Here is a 24,326-nt window from a genome sequence, read left to right on the forward strand (position 1 = left end):
AAGGAGTTTTAAGTTTGAAGCTTTTTGGGCAGACCACAAAGATTGTGAGAATGTAGTGAGAAGGGGATGGAGTAAACGAGAACCTAATGGCTGTGAATGGGGGAGATTAATTAATAAAATCAAGAGTTGTAAGGATGAGTTAAGAAAATGGAGTAAAACTACCTTCAAACGGGCAGACAAAGAAATTCATTGTTTGAAGGAGGAACTTAAAAAATTACAAGCCTCTGATTTTTCAGAAGAAAAACAAGAGCAGATGCAGAATATAAAGGAGAAATTGGTTAATTTGTGGAGCCAAGAAGAGAAGTATTGGGGACAAAGAGCAAGGGTAAAATGGCTGAGGCTAGGGGACAAAAACACCTCTTTCTTCCATGCAACCACCATTCAGAGAAGAGATAGAAATAGTATTCAAAAATTGAAGGATGCTTCAGGACAATGGTTGAATAGCAAGGAAGAAATAATGGAACACATTGTTAATCATTTCATGAATTTGTTCACTTCAACAAGAAGACAGAATTTTGATAGCACCATTAGAAAAATCCCTAAGAGGGTTACAGAAGAGATGAATAACGAGCTGCTGATGGAAGTTTCAGATGAAGAAGTTAAAAAGGCAGTATTCAGTATGGGAAGTCTCAAAGCACCTGGACCTGATGGTTTGAATGGATTGTTTTATCATAAGTATTGGGATGTCATTAGCAAGGAAGTGTGTGAAGCAGTGAGAAGTTTCTTCAAAAATGGATACATACCGGAGTGTATTGGGGAAACTATAGTTGTATTAATACCCAAAACCAAGAACCCTGAAAGTCTTAACCAACTAAGACCCATTAGCTGTTGTAATTTTATTTACAAAATATTGGCAAGGGTCATAGTGTTAAGACTTAAGGGAATAATGGAGAAAATAATATCACCGATACAGAGTGCATTCGTGGGAGGGCGTCTCATTCAAGATAATTTAGTCATTGTGCAGGAAATATATCATAGCCTCAACAAAAAAGGTAGAAATGGATCTCAAGATATGGCGGTTAAATTAGATATGAACAAAGCATATGATAGGGTGGAGTGGGACTTCTTGGAACGGGTCATCACAGCTTTCGGGTTTCATGAACGGTGGGTAAGATTAGTGATGGAGTGTGTTAAAAGTGCCAACTACCAGTTCAAAATCAATGGGGACCTATCAAGGAAAGTGAAACCACAAAGAGGATTACGACAGGGAGATCCGCTTTCGCCCTATCTTTTTATTCTTGTAGCGGAAGTGTTCCCTATATTAATGGAGGAAGCACAAAAAGAAGATAGAATTTCAGGCCTAAGAATTGCCCCTACAGCCCCAACAATTACACATCTTTTATTTGCAGATGATTGCATTATTTTTGCCAAAGCAAAAGAAGAAGAGGCTTATCAGATAATAACAGTCCTTAACGAATATACAGAGGCCTCGGGGCAAAGAATAAATTTAGATAAATCTAGTATTACCTTTGGACATCAAGTCTCAATACAAACAAGAGTATGCATTGAAGAAATACTAAATATGTCATCGTGGGAATCCCCAGGAAAATACTTAGGACTACCTGCAATTTGGGGAAGATCTCTAAATCGGGCTTTGTCGTGGATAGAAGAGAGAATTTTGAACAAGCTTGAAGGATGGAAAGAGAGGTTACTGAACCAAGCTAGCAAGGAAATTCTGATTAAAGCAGTTGTGCAAGCCATACCATCTTACGCTATGAATGTGATAAAATTTCCCAAGCAGTTCTGCAAGAGAATTAATTCAAGAGTAGCGCGATTTTGGTGGGCGACATCCGGAAAGGAGAGAGGTATTCATTGGAAGAATTGGAATATAATAACAAAGAGCAAGATCGAAGGGGGATTGGGCTTCAAAGACTTAGAAATGCAGAATATAACGCATCTTGCAAAACAAGCATGGAGAGCTTTGGAGAATCCAGATGCAATTTGGATAAAAATTCTACAAGCTGTCTATTACCCAAAGGGCAGTTTCTGGGAGGCGCAAGTTGGGAAGAATTCTTCGTGGATATGGAAAAGTATTCTGCATGGACGAGAATTGCTAAGGAGTAAAGGAAAGTGGGGTGTTGGAAATGGGTCAAAAATTAATATATGGAGGGATAATTAGATAGCTGAAGTAGGTAAGGTGTTGGGGAATGGTAGACAAGATAGTCAGAAAGTTGAAGAGCTCATTGAAGAGGGAAGGGGTTGGAATGAGAGCAAAATCAGAAGCATGTTTTCGCCAGAAATTTGTGATGCTATTATTAGAACCCCAATTAGTTTTGTGAATAAGGAGGATAATTTATACTGGCCTGCAAGAGAGGATGGTATATATACTATAAAGACAGGTTATTTCGCAGCAAAAGGAGAATTTCAATCTCGAGATCATGGAAACCCATCCACAAGTGATGCTAGGAGGGAGTTATGGAAAGAAATTTGGAAAATGGAAATTCCCGCTAAAATCAAATCATTTTTGTGGAAGGCAGCCCATGATATCGTGCCTGTAAATTCAAATTTGTTCAAGAAGAGAATTGCTGGGAGTCCTATATGCCAGATTTGTAATAAAGAGGTGGAGACAACAGAGCATGCATTATTGCTATGTGAGTGGACAAGGGCTGCATTATTCGGAGCTGATTGTCAGTGTATTCCAACAATAGAAACAGTTACTGAGTTTGGAGACTGGTTTATGACTATCATACAAAAAATCAAATCAGTAGGGGGGAGGAGGAAAATAGAAGAATCAGTAAAATAGGATTTCTGGTGTGGGAGATATGGAAGACTAGAAATCAGAAAGTGTACCAGCAGCAAGAAATTAATCCTAGCTGGACTATAAAGAGGGCTAAACTAATGAAAAATCTGTTTTGGAGAATAGCGGAAAAGAAGATAAATTTAAAAGAAAGACAGGTTCAAAAAGGAACGAGAGAGGTTCGTTGGAGGCCACCCCCTGCGGATTGGATCAAGGCAAATGTGGATGCTTCTTTCAAAAAGAATACAGGCAAAGGAGCTATAGCAGTGGTGTACAGAGATAATAGAGGAAAGATTTTATTAGGTTTCATAGGATTAATTCAAGCAAACTCAGTCACAGTAGCAGAAGCTTTAGCAATCAGACAAGCTCTAATCATTGCAAATAATTTGTTCATGGGAAAAGTTCTCATTGAATCAGATAATCTAAAAATCATACAAGCAATTAAATTCAAGAGTCCAATTGGTGAAGCATGGGCAATTATTCAGAACATTCAGCTGTTATTGGAACAATTACCTGGTAGGGGCATAACTTGGACTCCCAAAGAAGGAAATCTTCTTGCACATAAAGTGGCCAGAGAAGCAGAATTAGGGAACCTTCATTCAAATTGGAGCATGCAACCACCATTAGAAATTCTGCGTATTATGCACAATGAAAGTAAGAAGCAATAGAATGAGCAAGATATGTGAAGAGACGAGCTATATAGAAACATCACCTGTTCTCATATTTCATTGATAATACAAAAAAAGAAACGTCTCTTAGCCAGAGCATTTGTGATCTGAGGCAAAAGCTCTAAGTGTTACCCAGAGTGACTCAGTCCAAAAAGAGGATGGCCCAGGTTTTGGCGTGAAAACAGGATTTCAGAAGTGAGTCGGGTATCGCCGAGCAGCAAGGATCCCATGAAAGGTGCAGGAGCCATGTAAACGATCGATCAAGCAGCTTAGGTGGCGGTCAAGTACAGAAGATGGCGGTCGAGCACTGTGTCCGTTGATTCAGGGAATTCGAGTTCGAAGAGGTTGCCGTCCACCTCGCCAGAGCTCAAATTCAATGCAGTCTGGCATCCACCACCCAAGGATTGGATAAAATGCAACATTGATACACAGGCAATGGTTTTACATGGATCCCAAGACAAGAAAATTCACTGGCTCATGAAGTAGTAAAAATGACTTACACATGCAACCTACAAACTAATTGGAGCTTCAACTCTCCAACCCTCCTCAGGCTATAATAAAAATCATCGAGGAGGAATCACAACTCTGCAGGGCTTAACTTCATAGACATAGGAGGGATCCAGTTTGAAGCGCGGGGCGTCGAGATTTTGCAAGAGCTTCTCATTGCTTCTAGCAACTTTCAGGGGTACAAAAGAAGGACATCAATCAGCTTCACAATCCAATGAATCCTCATAGTTGGTGCTGCATCATTTGAAGGAAAAAGATAGGAAGATGTGTGTGCGCTTCAAAATAGATTGAATGAATTAGGATTTTTAGGTTGGGTTGGAATTGGGCAGATTGAATGAATTAGGATATTTAGGTTGGGTTGGGATTGGCTGTGTTGTTCTTTTGGGTAGCTCGGGCCTTAATGGCCCTTGTCCAAAAAAAAAAACAAATATCGAGATAAAATACCAAATTAGAATTTATATTAAAAAAATTTGTGCCAATCTTCAACTCTACTTTAGTTCCATTGGTAACAAGTTGTTTTTATTTATTTATTTTTGTTTAGGTTTATATGGACTAAGTTTTTATCCAATTTTATTTTAACTCAAAAATAATAAAATTTTTACGAGCCTAGAGTCGGATAAAAATCTCAAAATACGTCAGATTAATATTTATAACCAGATTTAAATTAAATTGAACCCAATTTTACTCCATCTATAAACATATATATTTTTAAAACACATCTTAGCTAACTTTTTTTAAAAAAATTGACAGGCAGAGAATTGGATAAAAATTTCAAAATATAACGGATCAATATTTATGGCCAAATTTAAACTAAATTAAATTTTACTCGACTCATGAATATATTTATTTTTAGACTTAGCTAAATTTAAAAAAAATGAATAGAACAAATAGACAAATACCCAAGGCAATACCCACACGTGTCGTGAGGCTTGACGTTATGAATCAGCAACGATGCCATGCGCCTCGTTTTCGCCATTTTGAGTTTTAAACCCAAAGGTTTTTGCCCCTTAAAATCCAATACACATACACTACTCTTTTCTGCTCGTTACTGTGTCTCATAAATTTCATTTCTTTTTCGGTTTTATTTACTTGTTCATTCCCTCGTTGTTCTTCTGTTTCCGTGACACTTCACCGAAGAAAAATGGGGAGAAAACCCAGTGCTTCCAAGAACTCTTCCATCGACAAGGTTCCCATTGCCATGGTACCCTCCAATCTTATGCTTTATTTTTCTGCTTTTGTCTTTTCTTCTTCTTATTTATTATTATTATCTTTAGTTTATTTTATGGTTTTTTTTGGTCTAGTTCAGTAGTTTCCGTTTGCATGTACAACTTCTTGTGATCATTAGTTTGTTAATTTCTTTGTGATCATGGGAAGGTTCTTCTTTTTCCACCTCATTGTGTTGTCTGCACGTAACTTAGGGTTTCGATTTGGTTAGGGTTTATCGACTTAGAAAGCGCTAGTGAGCAAAGGAGGAATTTTTAGGACGAGGATTGAAAATGTGAGACCTTTCAGTTTGGGTTTTCATGCTTTCTTAGTTTGTTGTCCCCACTTCATACGGCACTGTGCAGTTTGACTGAGAAAAGTTTGCTTTTTTACCCCTTTTTCGTGCCATTTAGGCGGTTTCACAAGCTTGTGGGAAACATGTCTAAACGTATATATAGTATAGTAATGCAAAATATGCTTTTTTTTCTTTAATCCATGTTACTAACAACTATGGAATTCTATGATCAAATTAAGTGAGCTAATTGATCTTCGTGTTTTGAGACATTTTACTCTTATTACTGACGTACCTTTAGTTCTCTTTGAAGCATGGAAACCCTTCTCTGGAGAGGGTGGTACCACAACCTTTCACTGGGAACATTACATCACCAGGGCCAGTAGACCCAAACTCAAACTGCATGCGTTCTCCACTGAGGTGTCCGAATCCCCCGGTGGATGGAGCTGTAATGCATAATGCAAGAACCCCGGTGCAACAGCAAGTGAACCAACCTTGGCTTTCATATACTAAGAAAAAATCTAAATCCCATAGTTCATATGTGAGGCGTTCTGAGCGCATTAAAAGTGCAGTTGTTCATACTGATAAAAAAATTCGTGGAATTCAATATATTGAAGATGGAGATAGTGAAAAAGATGAACCAGATGCTCAAATGGAACAAGTATTGTCTGAGCTAGGGCCACAAGTACAACCAGAACCAGAACCTGAGCATGAGCCCGAGCCCGATCCCGAGCCTGCTGCAGAAAATTCATACTTGAAGAGTTTGGATGAAAAAGTTGAAAGTATCTTGCGGAGAATAGAAGCTCTTGAAAATTTAAAATTCAAGGTATTTTTAAATGCTGAACTCGGGCATGTATTACATTTTTCATCCACCTGTTTGTTGTCTCTCTAGCTTATATACTAAACATGCAGGTTGATGGAAATGCTGGCCCATATGAAGCTCCATCTGCTACAGCTAATGATTATCTGAGCTTGTATATTGAATCACAGAAGAAGGTCTATACTTAATTATTCTTAATGCAACCACTAAGATCCCCCATTGGTTTTGGACTGATTTTTCTGTTCTTGTTATACATAATATACACAGGTTGAATCTTTAACTGCAAAGTTGGAAAATGCTCTTGGAAAAGTTGAAGTGGTATGATGTAACATTGCTCTGCTACATTATCATTTTAGTCCAGTTGTATCTTTAGTGTTTTTACTACAGAATGCATTATTATCCTAATCTCTTTGCTTGTAGAATCTTCTTCCCTATTCGTACAGTGCGACACATTTCAGTTCTTACTGTTGCTGGTTATTTAACCCCTTTTATGAAGAATATAATGTTTTGAAGACCTGTCTTCTTTATGAGCATTTATCAAAAACTCTTATGTCACATCAAGGCACGAAAGCTTTAAAGGAATGCTTGTTTCTGTTTTTACTAAGCTTCTAGTTTAGGTTTGAGGAACATTACCTGAGATGGATAAAACATTTTTCAAAAGAATTGTTCTTGTGATTGCTTCATCTTGCTAACCCCACCTAAGGAAAAAGAAAAATGCATTATGAGTTTTGTTCTTGTTCTTGTGATTACTTCCTGCAATGCTTAGCTCTTAATGATGGTCCTCTTCTGTCATTAGTTTCTGAACATTTGGTACCAAGAGTATCAATCATCATAGAAGTTACAATAAAATTCTTAAAACTATTTTTCACCTATTTAATATAACTTGTAGTTTTGTTGAATGTTGATGTGCCTCTGATGTATAATATTGGTGAATCTATGTTTTTGTAGTATGAGAAAGAGAATCAGGTTTTGACTGATGTTTTGGATAAGATGAAGGATGCCATTAATGCTTCTATGGTTTCAAATCTGTCAAAAGCTACTGAAGCGGCTGTGAATGCATCATCCCAAGCAATCCGCACTGCATGTTCAGCTAAAAGAAAGAGAGATGCTCAAGAAACTTGAAGGGACCTCACAATTATTGCTACTGCAGCAGTACATTTGCTTGTACATCCTATAACCCTAGAAATAGACTAGCGTTTTAACCTGGAAATTATTGTCAAGTACTGCTTGAATTTCTATTGCCTAGTTTGATGACTGTGTAATGTCTACTGTCCTTTTAGCTTTTATGAACAATATTAGTATTAACAAAATTGCAAAGTGCTTGTTGAATCTAGAGAAACAGATCATATTACAATCATCACATGTTAACATGCACCATCAATTTAAGAGAGTGAGATTTGCAAGGTTTTGGCATTGTGGAATTGGAGTTTATGTCTGTGGGCGTTTAGAGTTTAGACATTTATGGTTGATTCTTGCATTCCCACGCTTTATGATATTAGTGTGTGTTTGTTCAGCATATGCAGCTAATTCTCAACAAGGTTTGAATATGAAACAGAAGGAAAGGCCCATAGCTTGGCCCCAATATTCTCCGGTTAAAAATAATAATAATAATTTTTATTTATGTGGAAGTACAGGAATATTTGCAACAAAAGGTGGTGGGTAGAAAAGTATTATTAAGAGGATCAAATAAATATTTATATTGGTTCAACAGTAATTCTTGGTTCCAAAATTTGCCTTCAGTGCTTAAAAGTTTTGGTCTACACTTCATGGTAGAACTCATCAAGTTTAGTAGAGAACTGAAAGAGATCATCACTTTTGGGTGTTGTTGGTTCTCTGCTTTTGTCATCATCATCACTTCTTGTCTCAATTGGTGGTGGTGATGAGAAGTCCAGGCACATTCCCTGAATAACATTCTCATATGATTCCGAAATGTCTTGAGAAGCTAGTTGGTGGTACTCCACAAGCTGGTGTAGGCACTGATTCTCCCTCACAAGGTTTGCATTCTCATTTGCAAGCCTTGACTTCTCTGCAAGTAGTGCTTCCAGCTGAAGCCTCACCTGTAAAAAAGGGCACATTCTCCACAATATTAGTTTTGTTTTATGCATGTTCTTACAAATTATTATGAACATATATGTTATTACATGGATTAATTACTTACAAGATCATCTTCTTCTGGCCTTACACCTTTTGCGAATCCGTCTCGCAATCTCCTGTTCTCCTCTTCAAGCAGAACACATCTTTCTTGCATGAAGCTTAGATCTGACTTAATAGACTTCAACTCTCTTGCAAGGGAAGCTGCTTTGGTTGCCATTGACAAAGCAATCTGCATAGGGACAAATGAATAGTTATTATTAGCTTGGAACTAATTTGTTAAACCAACTTTACTAATTTATCTAAATTAGTAACAGAAAATACCAACATTTTTGGCCCTCTTAATCATCCCATCTTTCAGTTGTTTCCCATCGCCAGCATTTTCTTCTGAGACATCATTGTGATCAAATTTCCTTTTTGTTCCTTGCTTTGACTCATCTATCTCTTTCTCTTCCTCCCCTGAACTCTCTTCTTTGTTCCTTACTTTGTCAAACTTGCTATGGAATATATCAGTTAAGGTTGGTGGGTTTGCCAATTCTCTAGCACCCTGTTGAAAATTCAAACAGCTGGAAGCTTAAATATGAGTTGGTTCTTCAATTCAACACATAAAAGTTGTGATTTTTAAACACTGAATTCTTGTGAAAATACTATATCTGAGGAAAATTAATAGATAAGATAAGATAAACTACCTGCAAGGCATTGTCCAAATTGTTAGACAACTGAGAGAGAGTGTGGGCAACTGAGTCAAACCCTCTCATTAGTAACATGGAATCTTCCTTCATCCTCTTGGCTCCTTCATTCTAAATTAAGAATCAAAAACTAAGAAAAACAAAAGATACCCAATAACATTAACAACTGGAATCAAATCAAATCCAAATTCTAACCATAAGGGTTTGTTCCTCTTCCTCAGCCTTTGAGAATTTCCTGTGAGAATCGCCGCCGAGGAGTGTGTCAATCCTGCTCTGGAGAGTGCTCCAGAAGCGTTTATCAGATGAAGGGCTAAACACTGGTGAAGGAGAAGGCGAAGGTGTGTCCAAGGAGGTAGCCATTGTTGAAGAATGAGGAAAGTGAAGTGAAAGAAAGAATGGAACTGAGATAAGTGAAGTTAAGGAAAAGTTAACGGCTAGTTTTCAAAGGTGGGGCGTAGAAATTTAAACAATGGATGAGTTTGGCAACGTTCAGAAAATGTGATTTTCTTTACTTTTCTTTGATTTTTGGCCAACTGAACCAGGCCATAGATTTTTTGTGGGCCTTATTGTTTTCTTGGGCCTCAATGAAAATATGCTTTTGGACTTATGGAGTTATGCTTAAGCTAGAAGATCCCCCATGACCAAAAAGTAAAGGCAGAAGATCCTTGGAAAAAACAAAATATCTTTTGAAAATCTTATAATTTATTAAAAATGCTTCTTATTAGATTTATACGTGTGAAAGAAAAATCAAGAGAATTCATCTCAGTAAAAATAATAAATTACTAGTAATTATATTAATATATTAAAATTTAAATTTTAATGTTTTATATAAAAAATTTTAATTAATAATATTAATTAACATGTACATAATAATCACATAAATTATTTATTCAATTAGCTTACGTAGAACAACCGGCAATAAAAAATATGTAATTTAAGTTAACCCCCTAACCGATCAATGCTATGCCATAAAATGCAATAAACGTTTTTTATTTTCTATTTTTTAATAAAAAAAATGTGAATGAATTATTAAAAATTGAGAATATACAACACCGACGCGTTGCCACTTGCCAGTCTGTCCCTTCTCTCTCTTTCTTTCTTTCTTTCCATGCATAAAATATATAATTATGTATTAAACATGTCAAAAGATTATGTGAAAATAAAATAAAAATAAAAGCATCTTATAAAATAAGTACTACTATCTAGTTGCTATATGGAATGGTACATTGGTAAATATTTTAAATATGTTTTATAAAAATGCAAGTTTAATTTGAATCTTTCTTTTCTCCTTTTATTTTCGTTTTTTAATAGGCTGATAGATATATCTAATCTACCTAACTACTTTTTTTCCCAAAAAAAAAAATTGCTAAATACTTAATCACTGTGATCATAGTCATAGTTAGGTTGATGAGAATTATCATTTATATATTATAATTTTATGAGAATGGAATAAAATCATGCCTCAAGGGACCCACATCCCTACATACCAAAGTTTAAGATAAAATTAATATCATAAAATAAAAAAAGAACCTTATTATGCTATAGATGCACGTTATATAGATAGTAAGTAGTAACACCTTACACCTCTTCGAGCATTGAAGAGATGAGTGCTGTGTGCACTTATTTGATGCGTTGACCAGCATTTCTCCACCAATAAAATTTGCAGCTAATTAAAATCATTATGTATTCGAAGGCCCATTAATTGGATTTTTAACAAAATCCTATCAAAGAATAGTTAACCCTAACTTGCACATCTCAAATGAAAACAAGTATTATATAGTACGTGATGTTATGTTTACTATATATATATTAGACTAAATTACTAAACTCCGTATAAATGAACCTGAACCTATGCGATAAAGATAGTAAATATTAAAAGATTTGAATGTTTTATAAAGATAGATGACATGAGTTTCAATTATTAAACAAGTTAATAAAACAGTTATGGTCATCAAAGGGAGATGTTTGGTTCACCTTCTAGCAAGATTTTTTTTTCCATAATTAATTTTAAATTAAAAATGTCGGTGAGGTGTTACGTCCAGAATGATACATGTCCTCATGGCCATGGATCATATGTATTATAATTATATATATCGTGACAAACTATGATTATAACGGTAGGTCAAGGTTCTTAAAATTAAGCACAATAATAACGAGTCACGCACATGATTTCTCATTTTTAATAAATGCTTCTTCAATCTTCACACAACCTTTTTACAATCTATGTGATGTGTTAAATAAATAAAGTATAGTATATTTGTATAGGGTTACAGTTAAGGCCTCCTTTATCGTTATTGCAAATGACTTTAAGCAATGTCCCATTAACTATGGCCTATCTTGCGGCGCAATTTATTACTATAAGGGAAGGGTTATGTTAATGTTCCTATAACTTATGGGGTGGGAATCACAAATCATTTTTTAAAGTTTACTATAGTATTGTTTATTTTCGCAAATATAATTTATCTTATAGATAATGATTCCAACACAAAAGAATCAGAGAGAAAAAAAAATTCCTTTTCCAATAAATTACTATGAGGCATCATATTATGACTTGGGGATTATTTTAAAAAAGTTTTATTATGATGAATTTTATATATTATATTAAATTTTGTAATTAAATTTTTATTATGATAAAAATATTAGAATTAACAGAATATTCTATTAAAATGAATATATTTATTATTTGACTGAATATTCTGTATAGTTTAATAGAATATTCTATTAATTTCAATGTTTTTATTACCATAGGCATTTTGTTATAAAATTTGATATAGAATGAGAATTTAATTGAAAAAAATATAAAGAATTAATTAAAATTTTAATAAAATTATAGAAACCGAAAAAATAATTGAATTTTTAAAAAATTTGATAAAATTAAAAAGTAAGAGTTTAATAATTATTAAATTTATAACTTGTATTATTTATAAAGTTCACTTCTTGATTTAAAATGGACTAAAATATTACATTTTCACTTTATTAGTTTTCTTATTTTGAAATAGCTTGAACCCATGATTTTACTAGGAATTAACATTTTTTTTCAATTAATAATTAACTAACAAAGTAATAAATAGACAATAAAAGAGAGAAAAAGTAAATTTAAAAAAATAAATATTAAATAGGTAGTAGTTAAAAAGATAATTTTCTATAAGTCTGATCCATTTAACTAGTGATACTCTTGTGTTAGACAATATTTATACACAAACTCTTTTGTTAAAAAAAGGGAAAAAATAATGGGAAAAATATATATCATTTTATGTGAGTAGATTAGCCTATACCACAATAATCCTTCAGTCACAGTGGCCACCCACAAACCCCAACAAGGCATACACAAAATTTTCTTTTTGTGTGTGGATATTATTTATTTAGATTAGAAGCCAAAAAAGGGTATTTTCTATTTTGCAAGAACACTTGTGGGCCCACCAGTAGTATGCCTGGTTGAGAAGGCAAGTAAATAAAAAATATAATAATTACTTTTTGATATATCTTGAAATATACATCTTATTTATTTAAAAAAAAAAAACATCATATTAAGAGTGTACCAAAATAATGATCCAAAGAACACAACTCAAAAAATATACGACACTTTAAGATTCGTAGCAGCTACTTTGATCAATGAACTTAGGTGCTATTGGTATGGTATGGTTGTGCTGGATTGCATTACCGACACACTAAGCTTTAAAAAATTGAGAGAGAGAGAGAAGGTAGAGTATTTGTGTTGTGTTGTGGTACTTTTGGGATAAGATAAAACCAAAGAAAAAACAAAGGCAAATCCTTTATGTGTGAGCACAAAAGAAAAAAAGAAAAGCAGCATAGTGTGTATGGATAGATAGAAGAAGGAGGAGAAGATATTATTACTAACATTTCAAGAAGGGCACAGGGAAATGGTGAAGGTTTAGGGTGGTTGAGTTGTGTCTTCACAAGGTTACTGCTGCTACTATTATTGTCTTGGTGCTTCACCCTTAATGTAAGGAAAATCTGCCACCATCACCAAAGCTGGAGTCTTCCCTTCACAGTTTGTGAGTTTCTTGATTTCTTCTCTCTCTACTTTTCTGTTTTTCTTTTATGGGGAGTCTTGAGAGTATTGACCATTCCTATAATGAGTTTTGATGGGAATTAAAGAACATAGCTCAAAGTTTCTATCTTTATTACAGGGTTGTGATGGGTATCTTTGGAGTAGTTTAGTTTAGTTTCTGGGGTTGTTAAGTGGAAGTAAAAGAAGGTAGCTTTGTGAGATCTGGGGCTGGTTCCTTCCCAGCTAGGCAAATTTTGAGAGCTATATCCTTTTTTGTTGTTAACTGTTGTGGAGAGTTTGTATTGTGTTGCCAGGGAGATAGGAAAACTCGTTGAATTAGATTGGATTTGTTGTAGTTGTAGTTGTAATTTAAGACAAGATTCCGGAGATCTAGGGGTATCTATGCTCTTATGTTGCTAATGCTAGATTTCCAATCAATGGGGTTTGCTTAGATCTAAACAAACATGAAGTTCCCATGGCATGATTGAGACTATGTGAAGTTTGAAGTATGGTGATTGAAAATGGCAGAATGAGTGGTTGCTAATAGCTATGATATGATTTATTTGATATTGTGAAATTGAGGGTTAGGGTTCATGAATGGAGAAGAAGATGTTGAGAGAACTTGGGATTTTCTGAATTTCATCACTTTGCTGATATTATAAACCGGATGCTGAACATAACTATTTTTAACATATCACAAACTCAGCCCAATAAATATTATTATCCTTTAGTCACATTTGTTCTAAGTTCTAATAATTTGCTGTTTTTGTTGAGGTTGTTGATTTGTACCAAGAATTGGAAAAAATGCATGTTAATAGGATTACCCTTTAATGGTTATTTTGTTTCGTTGCAGATTCGATATGGAGACTCTGGCGCTGGAAACCGAGGATGTAAGCTCAGATATCTACCTTTGGTTGGGACTTAAAGGAGTGGATAAAGGAGTAGGATTTCCGAGGGTTTTATCACTTCTTTCTTCACTTCTTGAGAGATCGGTTCAGAGGAATGAAACACTAATTGAGGCAAAGCATGTGAAAGATGTTGTTACTGTTTTTCATGGTTTAAGAGCACCTACTTTGAGTGTTCAAAAATATATCGATCGGATTTTCAAGTACGCAGGATGTAGCCCGTCTTGCTTTGTTGTTGCCCACATATATGTTGATAGATTTCTTCAGCACACAGAGGTCAAATTGACTTCACTAAACGTGCACCGGCTTTTGATAACAAGCATTATGGTTGCAGCAAAGTTTATGGATGATGCGTAAGTGAGTTTGAAATTGCAGGAATGCTTAGTATTTTGAAACTTTGTCTAAAATTTTATTCCCTCTGATTCTTTTTAGCTGTCACTGTTGCTTTTTGGTACATCATTGATCATAAATAACATATAAATGGAAATGGAGAGAATATTATTGACTGTTTATAACTCAATGTAACTCATCTAGTAGGTTGAAAATGACACCAAGTAGTGTTTTAATTAAGCTCTCTGCTGTTTCTGCAGATTCTTCAACAATGCATACTATGCAAGAGTTGGAGGAGTAAGCACATCTGAATTGAACAGGTTGGAGATGAGCTTTCTGTTTGGGATAGATTTTAGGCTTCAGGTTAGTATAGGAACTTTTGGAAAATATTGTTGGCAATTGGAGAAAGAAGCAATCCAAATTGAAAGGCCTATGCAGGCTTGTAGAATCAAAGAAAACTGGTCAAAGTCAAACAAAGATGATGCTACTTGTGCTTCCACAATTGCAAGATGAAAAAAGATATTTAAAAAAAGGGTATCAGATCAGTGTATTATAAATTATAATGAATTAATCATTGTACTTCCACAATTAGCTGTGGCAAAATGAAATTTGAAGTATTTTCCCAAAGCTAAAGAAATGATTGGTATATAATGTGTCATTAGTATTTCATCCAATTCTTTAATAGACACTGTTGTGGTTGGTAATGCATCATTTTCTGTGTCTTCCTTTTTTATTTTATTTTTTTAATTGGTGTTGCATTTGATTGTAATTGAAAGGTTGTATTTGATGGAGATTGTGATTAAAGTTTATTATCCCTTACCATTTGGTAAGAGTTTCCACTAGTGCTTATGGTGGTTGTGACCTGCATGAAAGCAACATCTCATCTATTTGATTAGGATTGTAATATTTGATGCTAAATTCCTTGGGAGATATTCTTATATTGTGTGGTGTATGGTTCTTGGTTCCTCTAGGAGCATCTCCACCTCAACTTGGGTGGCCATTCAATGGTCAAATGTCTCACTCTTTCACTAGCAATTTTTATAGCACACTATTCAACTAGTTTTTTTTATTATTACAATTTTATTGACAAAATTTCCTATGGCACTAGGTGATCAAATTTTTTAAAAGAGACGAATAAATAACAGCATTTATTCCTTCAAAATAGAAAGGAATGTCAAAGGCTCAAAGGGGTTCGGACAATTATAGGTTTTATGTTTCGTTAGAACCATATTAAATATACACTAAAATAAATCATTAGTGTAAAATACATATCAAAAAATATATTTAAAATAAATTAAATTATATATATTTATATATAAATATATCATTTTTGGTTTTCTTATTGTCTTTATTCAAACAAAATCACCACAACATAAAATTTTAAACATGGTGAGGTAAAAAAATTAATTGAATAAATTATAACAATACATATTTTAGTTTAATATATGATAATTTTTTTATTAATTGCTGATTACATAATATAGCTATCTACTAATCCTATCAAGACGACAAAATATAGCACGTCTTAAAAGCAAAACAAAGATATTTGAGTAAATAATGTACAATACTTGAATGAATTCAACAATTTTTTTTTTTTACGGACAGAAAATGAAAAAGATAAATTATGAGCCTTATGAAAAAAAAACAAAAGCATCAAAATTATACAATTAAATTAGTTACTTATAAACCAACTTGGGTTGGTTGAGTGGTCAGCTCATTCTTCCGTTTAAACAAGTGTCGGAGGTTCGAATCCCGTCTTCTGTATGCAGCAACCCATTGCAGACCCTTAAATGGAGCCAAAAAAAAATAGTTACTTATAATGAATTACCATCCATTCGTATTTTGAGGACTAAGTAGAAAGAATGATCAAACCCAAAATATGTGGTGTGGCTTTAGAATTAGAGTATAAGCTTGGGAAGTGTAAGCCAACTAATTCCATGGTAACAGCAGGAAGCATTCTTTGTTTGGTGTAACTTAAACTCTTTAATGGTGTCGTCTTTTTCAGAACATTCACCACCTTTGTCCTCCATTCATGTCATTCATAATCACCAAGGAGGATTGAGTTCTAGCCCTGGAGATATTCTTACCTTCAATTCAAGCTTCACAAGACTTCTGATTTCGAAAGCGGACACCACAACATCCATCATCTAGGAGGCCTCTCCAGTGCAGTCCAACCGAATTGTTGAACATTTCCATTAAATACTTGGAGTGCAAGCTTCTCTACAAATCTGCAGTGTCATAAAAACATGTTCTAAATGAAACCAAAACTATGTATATTCTGAAGAGACACGCCTGTTCAACATGTTTTACCACATAAATGATAAAGGCAGAAATTCAAGTACAGTCAATTTCACGTTAAGTTGATAACTGAGAGCGGTTAGATAAAAATTTAATCAAATTAGTTAAATTATTTGACAACTCTTAACTATCAATTTCACATGAAGTTGATTGCACTTGAATTTTTACCAATGATAAATCGATGCAATAAAAATAGATTTAGAAAAATGAGGGACATACGTTTTGCTGCATTGACTATCTACATCAATCTTGTCTTGCTTTCGAAGAGCGTCTCCACCTGCATTGAGCAAAGGCTGAGAATCAAAAGTTCGAAGAAGCGAAAGGGGGAATCAAGATGTTGTCACAAAGAAGCCTATCCATTTTCAAAGATCCAGAAATTGTTATCCTGTGTTTAATAAATAAATAACAAAACAATTAACTGGAACAGGGTCATATGTACCTACTGCCGGAAGCTTTGTAAGCATCAGCACAAGAATTGCAGCAATATGTGACATCATAGGACCTCTCTCCAATGTCATCACATATGGTGAGTTTTATAGATCTTTTCCGTAACGAACCCACCTTTTGCATTCCGAAAGGAATACAATAAGTTTATGTCAAATTAACTTAACTGTTGTTGAGATATCTACTATCGTTTCTTTTTTGAGCTAAAACTTCAAATTTAGACAGAACAAATTAGTTGTGTAATACTATTATTCGTGGGTAATCTTGTTTTTAAAACTATTAGCACTTGAACAGAACATACTGCCATTTTCCTCTAGGTGAGTTTTATTTTAGTCACTGGATGGGACTAGTTCTTATATTACTGGAAAATTTAGAATAAATTAAATCGCAGTCATGTGTTTTAAACCCTAAACCCTAAATCCCCTAGCTGTTGAACACTGATAAAAGTTCAGACTTAAGTACTCAACGTTAGAAGACATTAGTTTCAACTTAAACAGAATTCAAGTTCATGAACAATTAAGAAATTGTTTTCAATTTTCAAAACACTTAAATTAAGTAAGTTCATTGAAGTTACATGGAGATAACTCAAGCATTGCTCCGAAACTGGTCTATTGATCAACAATAGAGAATCCCCCGCCCCCAACCAAAACAAAAACAAATTTGCCTGTGGATGAGTTGTGGACATTGGAATTCTGCCATCTCGCACCTCAATGACAACATCCATCAACCTAAGTTGCTCCTTGAGTTCTTTCTCTGCTTTTGCAATATGACCAGGAAACCACTGCCCAATTAACCCCCCACATAGAATTAGCTACAGCAACTAAGCTTATACATAGGACAACATGAATTCAAAATATGAATACATGCACAGGATGCAATGCCTTTGTCCAGTAATAAAGATCATTGTCAAGATCACTCCAATAATCATTATCTCCTTGGAAGCTATCAAATACATTGTTGCTTTTCACATTGACATTGCCATATCCATCATGGCCTTTCACACCAACAATCTGCAAATTTTACATCGCAATTAAAATTATTCAAGTACACGTTCTAGAATCTAGATAATTCCAAAAGAATACGGTAGTGTTTGTTTGGCGATAAAGATTGGAACTTCACCGAATGGTTTCTTGCCTGAATGGTGGGATATTGGGAAGAGAGGTTGGGTGTGGCAAAGAGAACTGAAAGGGAAGACCTCCCTCCTCCGCCTCTGCCGCCGGGAAGAGTTGTGGAGCCATAAACCTGAAGCTGAACACTCATGACTATGCTTCTACTCGTTTCTCAGCTCAGTCAATATTTCTCATATTTTATAATTTATAGACATGTACGCATCATTTTACCATATTGTTATCAGATTCAATGGTAACAAAAGATTACCCCAATATATATATACTCCTTTCAATACGCTTTATTAAATTAGAGCAAGGATGATTAAATCTTAAAACATATATTCTAAGTTGGTTATGCATTCAATTCAACAATTTGTTTCTTTTGTTTAACCAATGCTACAACCAAGTCTGAACTCTGAACTGAGACAACTCAACTTGTTTGTCCCAGCAAAATTTTGGAAAGAAAAACGGCAACAATTTCTAAGCACTGAAGAGAGTGACGACTGAATTAAAATATTGCTAATCAGCCAGATAAAAAGCCAATGTGGAAGATAATATATAATTGTCAAAATAGCATAGCATGGTTTCTATTCGTGAGTCAATATACTACACAAGTGTACCACACTTTTTACCATACCACACCCTTAAGCCAGCTAACAAAAAATGATAGTTATATTCCTAAATCCTGCCTATAAATATAATATAGATATATATACAACACATACAGCATTAGTTATACATTTCAAAATTGTCCATGCCATTCCCAGAAAACCTATTGATCCTCATGAATCAGCAGAACTAGACTTCCCAAGTAAAGTTGAGAAGAATTTGCGTATGTCTGGAACAATGCTGCAAACCAGGTAGCCATACCTGCAATTTTACATTATGGAGAACTTCAAATTTCTGGATTGAAAAAACGGAGTACACATAACAGCAGTGAAAGAGTTACCAAGTTTGAAATGAATGTGACATACCATGGTTTGGAACTCAGCTTATCAAATTGGTCCAACACAAACATTATGCATGCATGTTTTAGTGAAGTTGCATTGAAAGTATCTGACATCTGGTACATTAGTGCAACATTTTCTGCAGTAATATCCTGCACATAATTCAATAAATCATGCCATCAGATCGAGAACAATGAACTACAAGTAACGGCAAAGCTCAGTTCTTGGTTTACCTGCGAAATGGTATTTTCGCAGAGACGCTTAAGACCCTCAAGAAGATACTGATCAGCAGCTTTGAGGAGATCCTGAGCGATATCCAGACTAACATCTGCTGTTCCAGTGTATATATATCTAGAAGCGCCAATAAAAAGATCAATTTAGAGCTTGAGCATGTTAACATCTGCTAAAGACAGATGCACATCATTGTAGAATAAAATTATATTATATAAATAGACTGGAAATTGCACCTCATCATCAATTCAAATACATCCCATTTGATGTTCGGAATCTCTATATCTTTGGCTTCCCTTTCCTGCATTGCAAATCTTAAGATGTTACTAAGAATCTCCATACAAGATTGGAACAGCAATCAACATTAAGTTTATATTTGAATATTTACAAGAAAAAAAGAGCTTAATCACAGTTAATCTGCTAACTTCATGCATAATTAAAATGAAAAAGAAAATGACTTAAAAAAAAGTTTCAAGGATACTCAAGGCCTACCCTGTAACCACCATCAAACATTGCTCGAAATATATCTGACTTGACTAAGCAAACTCGATGAGCATAGAATCTTTTGCCTGTAGAAGGAAAACAGGGCAAATCAGTACATAAATAAAAATCAACTATAAATTTTAAAAATAAAAAATAAATAAAGAAGAATTTAGCAGCAACTTATCCACCTTCAACCAAGAATGTGACATCAGAGAGCTTTGGATTGTTAACACAGTGCTTGCCTAAAAATTCCTACAAAAATATAAATAGATATTAATGCAAAGTTGTAAACAAAAGGTTTTAAGTAATCACTTTTACTCTTTTTTTCATTTTTCATATCCTTGATGTATAAACCCAAAAAACTAAACTTAAATAAAATAAACAGAACCCGTGACAAAAGAATAGCAAAAGTACCTGGGGAGTTGGCGATGAAGGTGCAACATCACCAAGAGGGACAGAAATGGCTCTGGTAGCCAACTTGTGAAGTGCCAGCGAAGCAACACCTGTCTGTTTAAGGTTTGTAGATCCAAGAAGCTCCAACAGCAATTCTAATCCTGCAAGATATAGCAGCAAGTTGATTGGAAATACTTCAAAGCACTACTAGGTGAAAAAATTATTAAAATAAGCAGATAAAAGCTTATTGTACCATTGTTGTCAATGAAGATAGTTCTACAATCATCAATAGGACATAAATGAGCAAGAGCAAGAGCAACACGCCGTTGAACACCCTTTTCCGCAAAGCGCATAAGATATGACAAGTGTTTCAATACCTGCCAAAGAGAAAGGAACAATATAAGAATCAGATTCAATACAACACCCATCACAGGAATCAATAATTTGCTAGAAAACTCACTTGCCCCTGGATCTTCTCCTCAAATCTTGTTAAGGTTTTTGCTACGCACTCTCTAGTTGGCTGCAAGTCAAACAAAAATCACCAGTTAAACTTATGAATTACAGAGGGATAGAACTATAGAAGTTGTACTTATGAACATAAACGATTTTATTATTATCAAAGACAAATACCAGTAAATTAAACACAAGTCAATATATGATACTACAGAGTAAACGAAAGAAAGGCTTACTTGAGCTTTGAAACTTCCATCCTGAAGGTTGTGAAAACCACCAGCCTTAATAACGTCTGCAATAATGTCCTGTCACACAGTTGATATTTGATAAGTTCATAAAGGACAGCATAATAATAACATAAAAATTTTGACAAAGTTAAGAACAATAAAACCAATTTCACCTCATTATCCACCAGGCCATATAGAGCAAAAGCTGCATTGTGCTGGATGAACGCATTCTTTGAGCTAAGAAGATCGATTAGAGGCTCAATACCTCCATGATAAGCAATACCAGCTTGATTGTGTGAATCCTAAAATGTGAATTACATCAGCCAAAAAGAAGAAAATGAGAACAAAAGAGAAGTGAATCCAAAAATACTGGCATTACAGACATAAGGTAGAGTAATTTCAGCATCCTTTGTTACTAATTATATACAAGACAAAGGTCAGTAGCACTAAATAAGACTTGTTTGAGAACAACTCCCATAAAAAGCCAAAAAATATTTAGTCAAACATTCTTATGGCTCAAATATAAACCCAACTGTATTTTGACATCAATTTCATACTCCATGTACAGCAAAAATATTCTTTGTTAGCAATGATTACCTGCGCCAACCTCCCAAGAGCAAAAGCTGACATCTCCTTAAGCTGTGAATCTGATGACTTAAGCATGCCAACTAATGGCTGAATTGCCCCTCTTTGGGCAATATGAACCTATGTGAACAAAGAAAATAATTGCATTATGAAAAATATGAGCATAAATAACAGACTTATTATTGCATGCTTGCAATAGCACAAATTTCCCACCTTGCAATCTGTATCCGTTGAAGCAAATTGACCAAGTAAAAGAGCCGCTTCTCTTTGACTCTCCAAACAGCTAGAACTGCAATTAAATTTTAAAGGTGCTAAACTATTATTAAGAAAGTTGCAACTCAATTGCAGCAAACAGCTATGAAGTATAATTCACATCATTTTCTTGTGTTATAGTAGCTGGTTTGGTTTTTTCAAGTTTGGGGGTACATGGGTAGATAAGGGCATGTGTATATGTATGTATATGTGTATGTATGAAATTAGTTTAAGCTCATAAACACACAACAAGAAGAAACATCCCGTTAGTATATTTTCTCTTGTAATGTTGGTAGAGTTTGTTATTTTAGTTACTCTCATTTGTGAAGTTTAGTTATACACTAATTAGTTTAGACCATGAGGTATTTTAGGTGTATTTAGAACTCCTGTTTTTCGTATATTTGTCATATTTCATAGTAAGATATTTATTTGTGGTCCTAAACCCATGGACATAAGCAATAAGCCAAACTTTTTTGTTGTCACTTCCATGTCACTCTCACTATCTCAAATCCTAACATCTTGAACATTGCTCATAGAAAATATAAAATCCAAGATTTAAAATTTTACCTAAGTAATCCAATCACAGGTTGTAATGCCCCAGCTTGAATAACTTCTTTCTTAATATTAGGCGAAGAGTGTACAAGGTTTCCTATTACACCAACCTGCAAAAGAGATAATCCGGTTAGTTCTAGTAGCATGTGCACAGCAAAACGAGTGTGTATATATGTATCAGATGTTGCAATTCATTTTAGTCAGTGTCTAACCGCCTCATAATGTACAGTAGGATCCTCTGATCGGAGCATTAGCACAAGAGTTGGTAATGCTTTGCATTCAACAATCTGCAATTGGATTATTCAAGTCAGCCAGCATGAAATTTTATTCTTTTTCTCACATCATTTTTTCCCCCTCACAAAGTCAATTACCTGATTTTTATTCTCATCATTCTTGAAGGCAAGAGTTCGCAGAGCGCCAGCAGCCGCCTTCTGTACGTTTCTATCATTGAATTCAAGCAGTTCAACAAGAGGAGGGATACCACCTTCCATCCTAACAAGGTTCTTTATGGTGGTATTTTCATGTGCAAGATTAGTTATTGCATCAGCTAATCTCCTAAGAAGACCAACGAGACCAGGAGAAATAATGCTACTAGTTTTGTGCCTCTTTAACAAGTCCACAATATACGGCAAGGCTCCAGCATCAACAATCAGGTGTTGATGTTCTGGCTGTAAAAATCAGCATTAAAGATTACACTTACGATCGTAAACACACATAAATATTACGCAAATTAAAGACACTACAACATATCGTAATGCCGTAATTAATTACCTTATTAGCAAGAAGGCCAAGAATTATTGCACACTTTTTCTCCACCTCATAACCATACGGTCCACAAACACAATCATCGTCAATCGGCACCTCCAAATGCTTCACCACAGCGGGTACAACACCACACTTGACCATATCATCAACCATTTCCTCTGCGAGCAGCAAAAACTTAGTGCGACGAGCAAAATCAACGCATAAATAAATTAAAAGAGAGAATCCAGTAAAGAAACCATGGTTGTTTTAGAAATTAGTACCGTTCTGGGCCAAATCCGAGAGAGCATGGAGCGATCTAAAAAGAGCAGCACGGTCAGTCACATATGTGGATGAAGGGGAATTGAGGAGATCTACATGTGAAAGAATGACAGCGGAGAAATCACGAGAAGAAGGAGGAGGAGAATTTTGAAGCGGCTGTGGAGACTTGGCGCGATCTGATCCAAGTGCAACCAAATCATGTTCGAGTTTGCGCTTCAAACTTTTGCGTTTGGGAGCCATGGATGAACAGATGAGTGAAGAGTGATGGGAGAAAAGGTGAGATTAGGAGAACTATTTGAGTCTGTGGACATGGTTGATGTGTGAAGGTGGGGAGTATTGGCGGAAAAATTTTAGTACGCAGAAAATTTTGGTGCCAAAATTTTAAATTTTCGTACCAAAAAATTTGGCTCATCCTCAAAAGCTTCTTCTTAAATTTGCCTTGTTAATTCATTAAATTTAAATTTTTTATTTATTATATTTTATTTAAATAGTCTAAATTTAAAAAGATAATCTATTAATTAGGTTAATTATTTTCTTTTATCAATTTTAAATTCTTTTATAAGTTTTAGATATTAGACTAAAATCTAAAACAAAAAAATAGTATTTAAATATTAAAAATAATATGTTTGTACAAAAAATATATTTAGACTTTAAAATTAAAATAAATAATACATAAAAAATAAGTTAAAAATTTATACACTAAACCCAAAAAAAAATATATTAGAATCTTAGAAAAAATAATACTAAATATATATTATGTATATAATAATAAAATTTATAATATATTTTATTTTGTGTAAAATAAAATTATAATATTAAATATAAACACAATAATGATAAAAAAAATTTGTGTTATATAAATTTAATTAAAAATATATATATACTTACGTAGAAAACCAACAATATATAACAATTTTATTTTGTGTGAAATAAAATTATAATATTAAATATGAACATAATAATAAAAGATTTTGTATTATATAAATTTAATTAAGAAAAGCATATATACTCACGTAAAAAATAAACAATATATAAAAATTTTATTTTATGTGAAATAAAATTATAATATTAAATA

General features: G+C 34.1%; 5 protein-coding genes and 1 long non-coding RNA gene across 7 annotated transcripts; 3 read left to right on the plus strand and 3 right to left on the minus strand.

The window, feature by feature from the left end:
- Positions 1 to 2,838: 2,838 nt before the first annotated feature.
- On the plus strand, positions 2,839 to 3,405 carry LOC140173617 (uncharacterized). The gene has a single exon (XM_072198109.1). It carries the CDS (start codon positions 2,839 to 2,841, stop codon positions 3,403 to 3,405), a length of 567 nt encoding a protein of 188 aa, XP_072054210.1.
- A 1,535-nt stretch (positions 3,406 to 4,940) lies between these two features.
- Positions 4,941 to 7,601, plus strand: LOC112696205 (uncharacterized). Of its 2 annotated transcripts, none has more exons than XM_025748835.3 (5): positions 4,941 to 5,113; positions 5,709 to 6,233; positions 6,320 to 6,403; positions 6,495 to 6,545; positions 7,176 to 7,601. In XM_025748835.3, the coding sequence occupies exons 1-5, from the start codon at positions 5,054 to 5,056 to the stop codon at positions 7,347 to 7,349; spliced, it is 894 nt and encodes a 297-aa protein (XP_025604620.1). In that variant the 5' UTR covers positions 4,941 to 5,053; the 3' UTR covers positions 7,350 to 7,601. The 2 variants fall into 2 exon arrangements, with proteins under 2 accessions (XP_025604620.1, XP_025604621.1); XM_025748836.3 differs by having other exon boundaries at positions 5,721 to 6,233.
- Positions 7,602 to 7,819: 218 nt separating this feature from the next.
- Positions 7,820 to 9,457, minus strand: LOC112696204 (uncharacterized). The gene is made up of 5 exons (XM_025748834.2): positions 9,203 to 9,457; positions 9,008 to 9,118; positions 8,647 to 8,865; positions 8,386 to 8,550; positions 7,820 to 8,284 (listed from the first exon to the last, which is right to left on the minus strand). Exons 1-5 carry the CDS (start codon positions 9,365 to 9,367, stop codon positions 7,985 to 7,987), a joined length of 960 nt encoding a protein of 319 aa, XP_025604619.1. The 5' UTR covers positions 9,368 to 9,457; the 3' UTR covers positions 7,820 to 7,984.
- A 2,859-nt stretch (positions 9,458 to 12,316) lies between these two features.
- On the plus strand, positions 12,317 to 15,096 carry LOC112696206 (cyclin-P3-1). The gene is made up of 3 exons (XM_025748837.3): positions 12,317 to 13,023; positions 13,873 to 14,277; positions 14,515 to 15,096. The coding sequence occupies exons 2-3, from the start codon at positions 13,880 to 13,882 to the stop codon at positions 14,765 to 14,767; spliced, it is 651 nt and encodes a 216-aa protein (XP_025604622.1). The 5' UTR covers positions 12,317 to 13,023; positions 13,873 to 13,879; the 3' UTR covers positions 14,768 to 15,096.
- Positions 15,097 to 15,685: 589 nt separating this feature from the next.
- LOC112696207 (uncharacterized) lies at positions 15,686 to 17,794 on the minus strand. The gene is made up of 4 exons (XR_003810960.2): positions 16,992 to 17,794; positions 16,772 to 16,829; positions 16,342 to 16,482; positions 15,686 to 16,039 (listed from the first exon to the last, which is right to left on the minus strand). It is a non-coding gene; the product is annotated as an uncharacterized lncRNA (long non-coding RNA).
- Positions 17,795 to 18,637: 843 nt separating this feature from the next.
- LOC112696208 (ARM REPEAT PROTEIN INTERACTING WITH ABF2) lies at positions 18,638 to 23,585 on the minus strand. Its single transcript, XM_025748840.3, has 18 exons — positions 23,254 to 23,585; positions 23,000 to 23,151; positions 22,600 to 22,896; positions 22,441 to 22,515; positions 22,244 to 22,338; positions 21,638 to 21,713; positions 21,437 to 21,544; positions 21,013 to 21,141; positions 20,849 to 20,917; positions 20,620 to 20,679; positions 20,413 to 20,536; positions 20,181 to 20,320; positions 19,955 to 20,018; positions 19,776 to 19,852; positions 19,520 to 19,584; positions 19,286 to 19,403; positions 19,080 to 19,204; positions 18,638 to 18,975 (listed from the first exon to the last, which is right to left on the minus strand). The coding sequence occupies exons 1-18, from the start codon at positions 23,489 to 23,491 to the stop codon at positions 18,888 to 18,890; spliced, it is 2,100 nt and encodes a 699-aa protein (XP_025604625.1). The 5' UTR covers positions 23,492 to 23,585; the 3' UTR covers positions 18,638 to 18,887.
- Between the last annotated feature and the right edge of the window lie 741 nt (positions 23,586 to 24,326).

Source organism: Arachis hypogaea, chromosome 6 (assembly GCF_003086295.3).
Source record: "Arachis hypogaea cultivar Tifrunner chromosome 6, arahy.Tifrunner.gnm2.J5K5, whole genome shotgun sequence".
Taxonomy (NCBI): domain Eukaryota; kingdom Viridiplantae; phylum Streptophyta; class Magnoliopsida; order Fabales; family Fabaceae; genus Arachis; species Arachis hypogaea.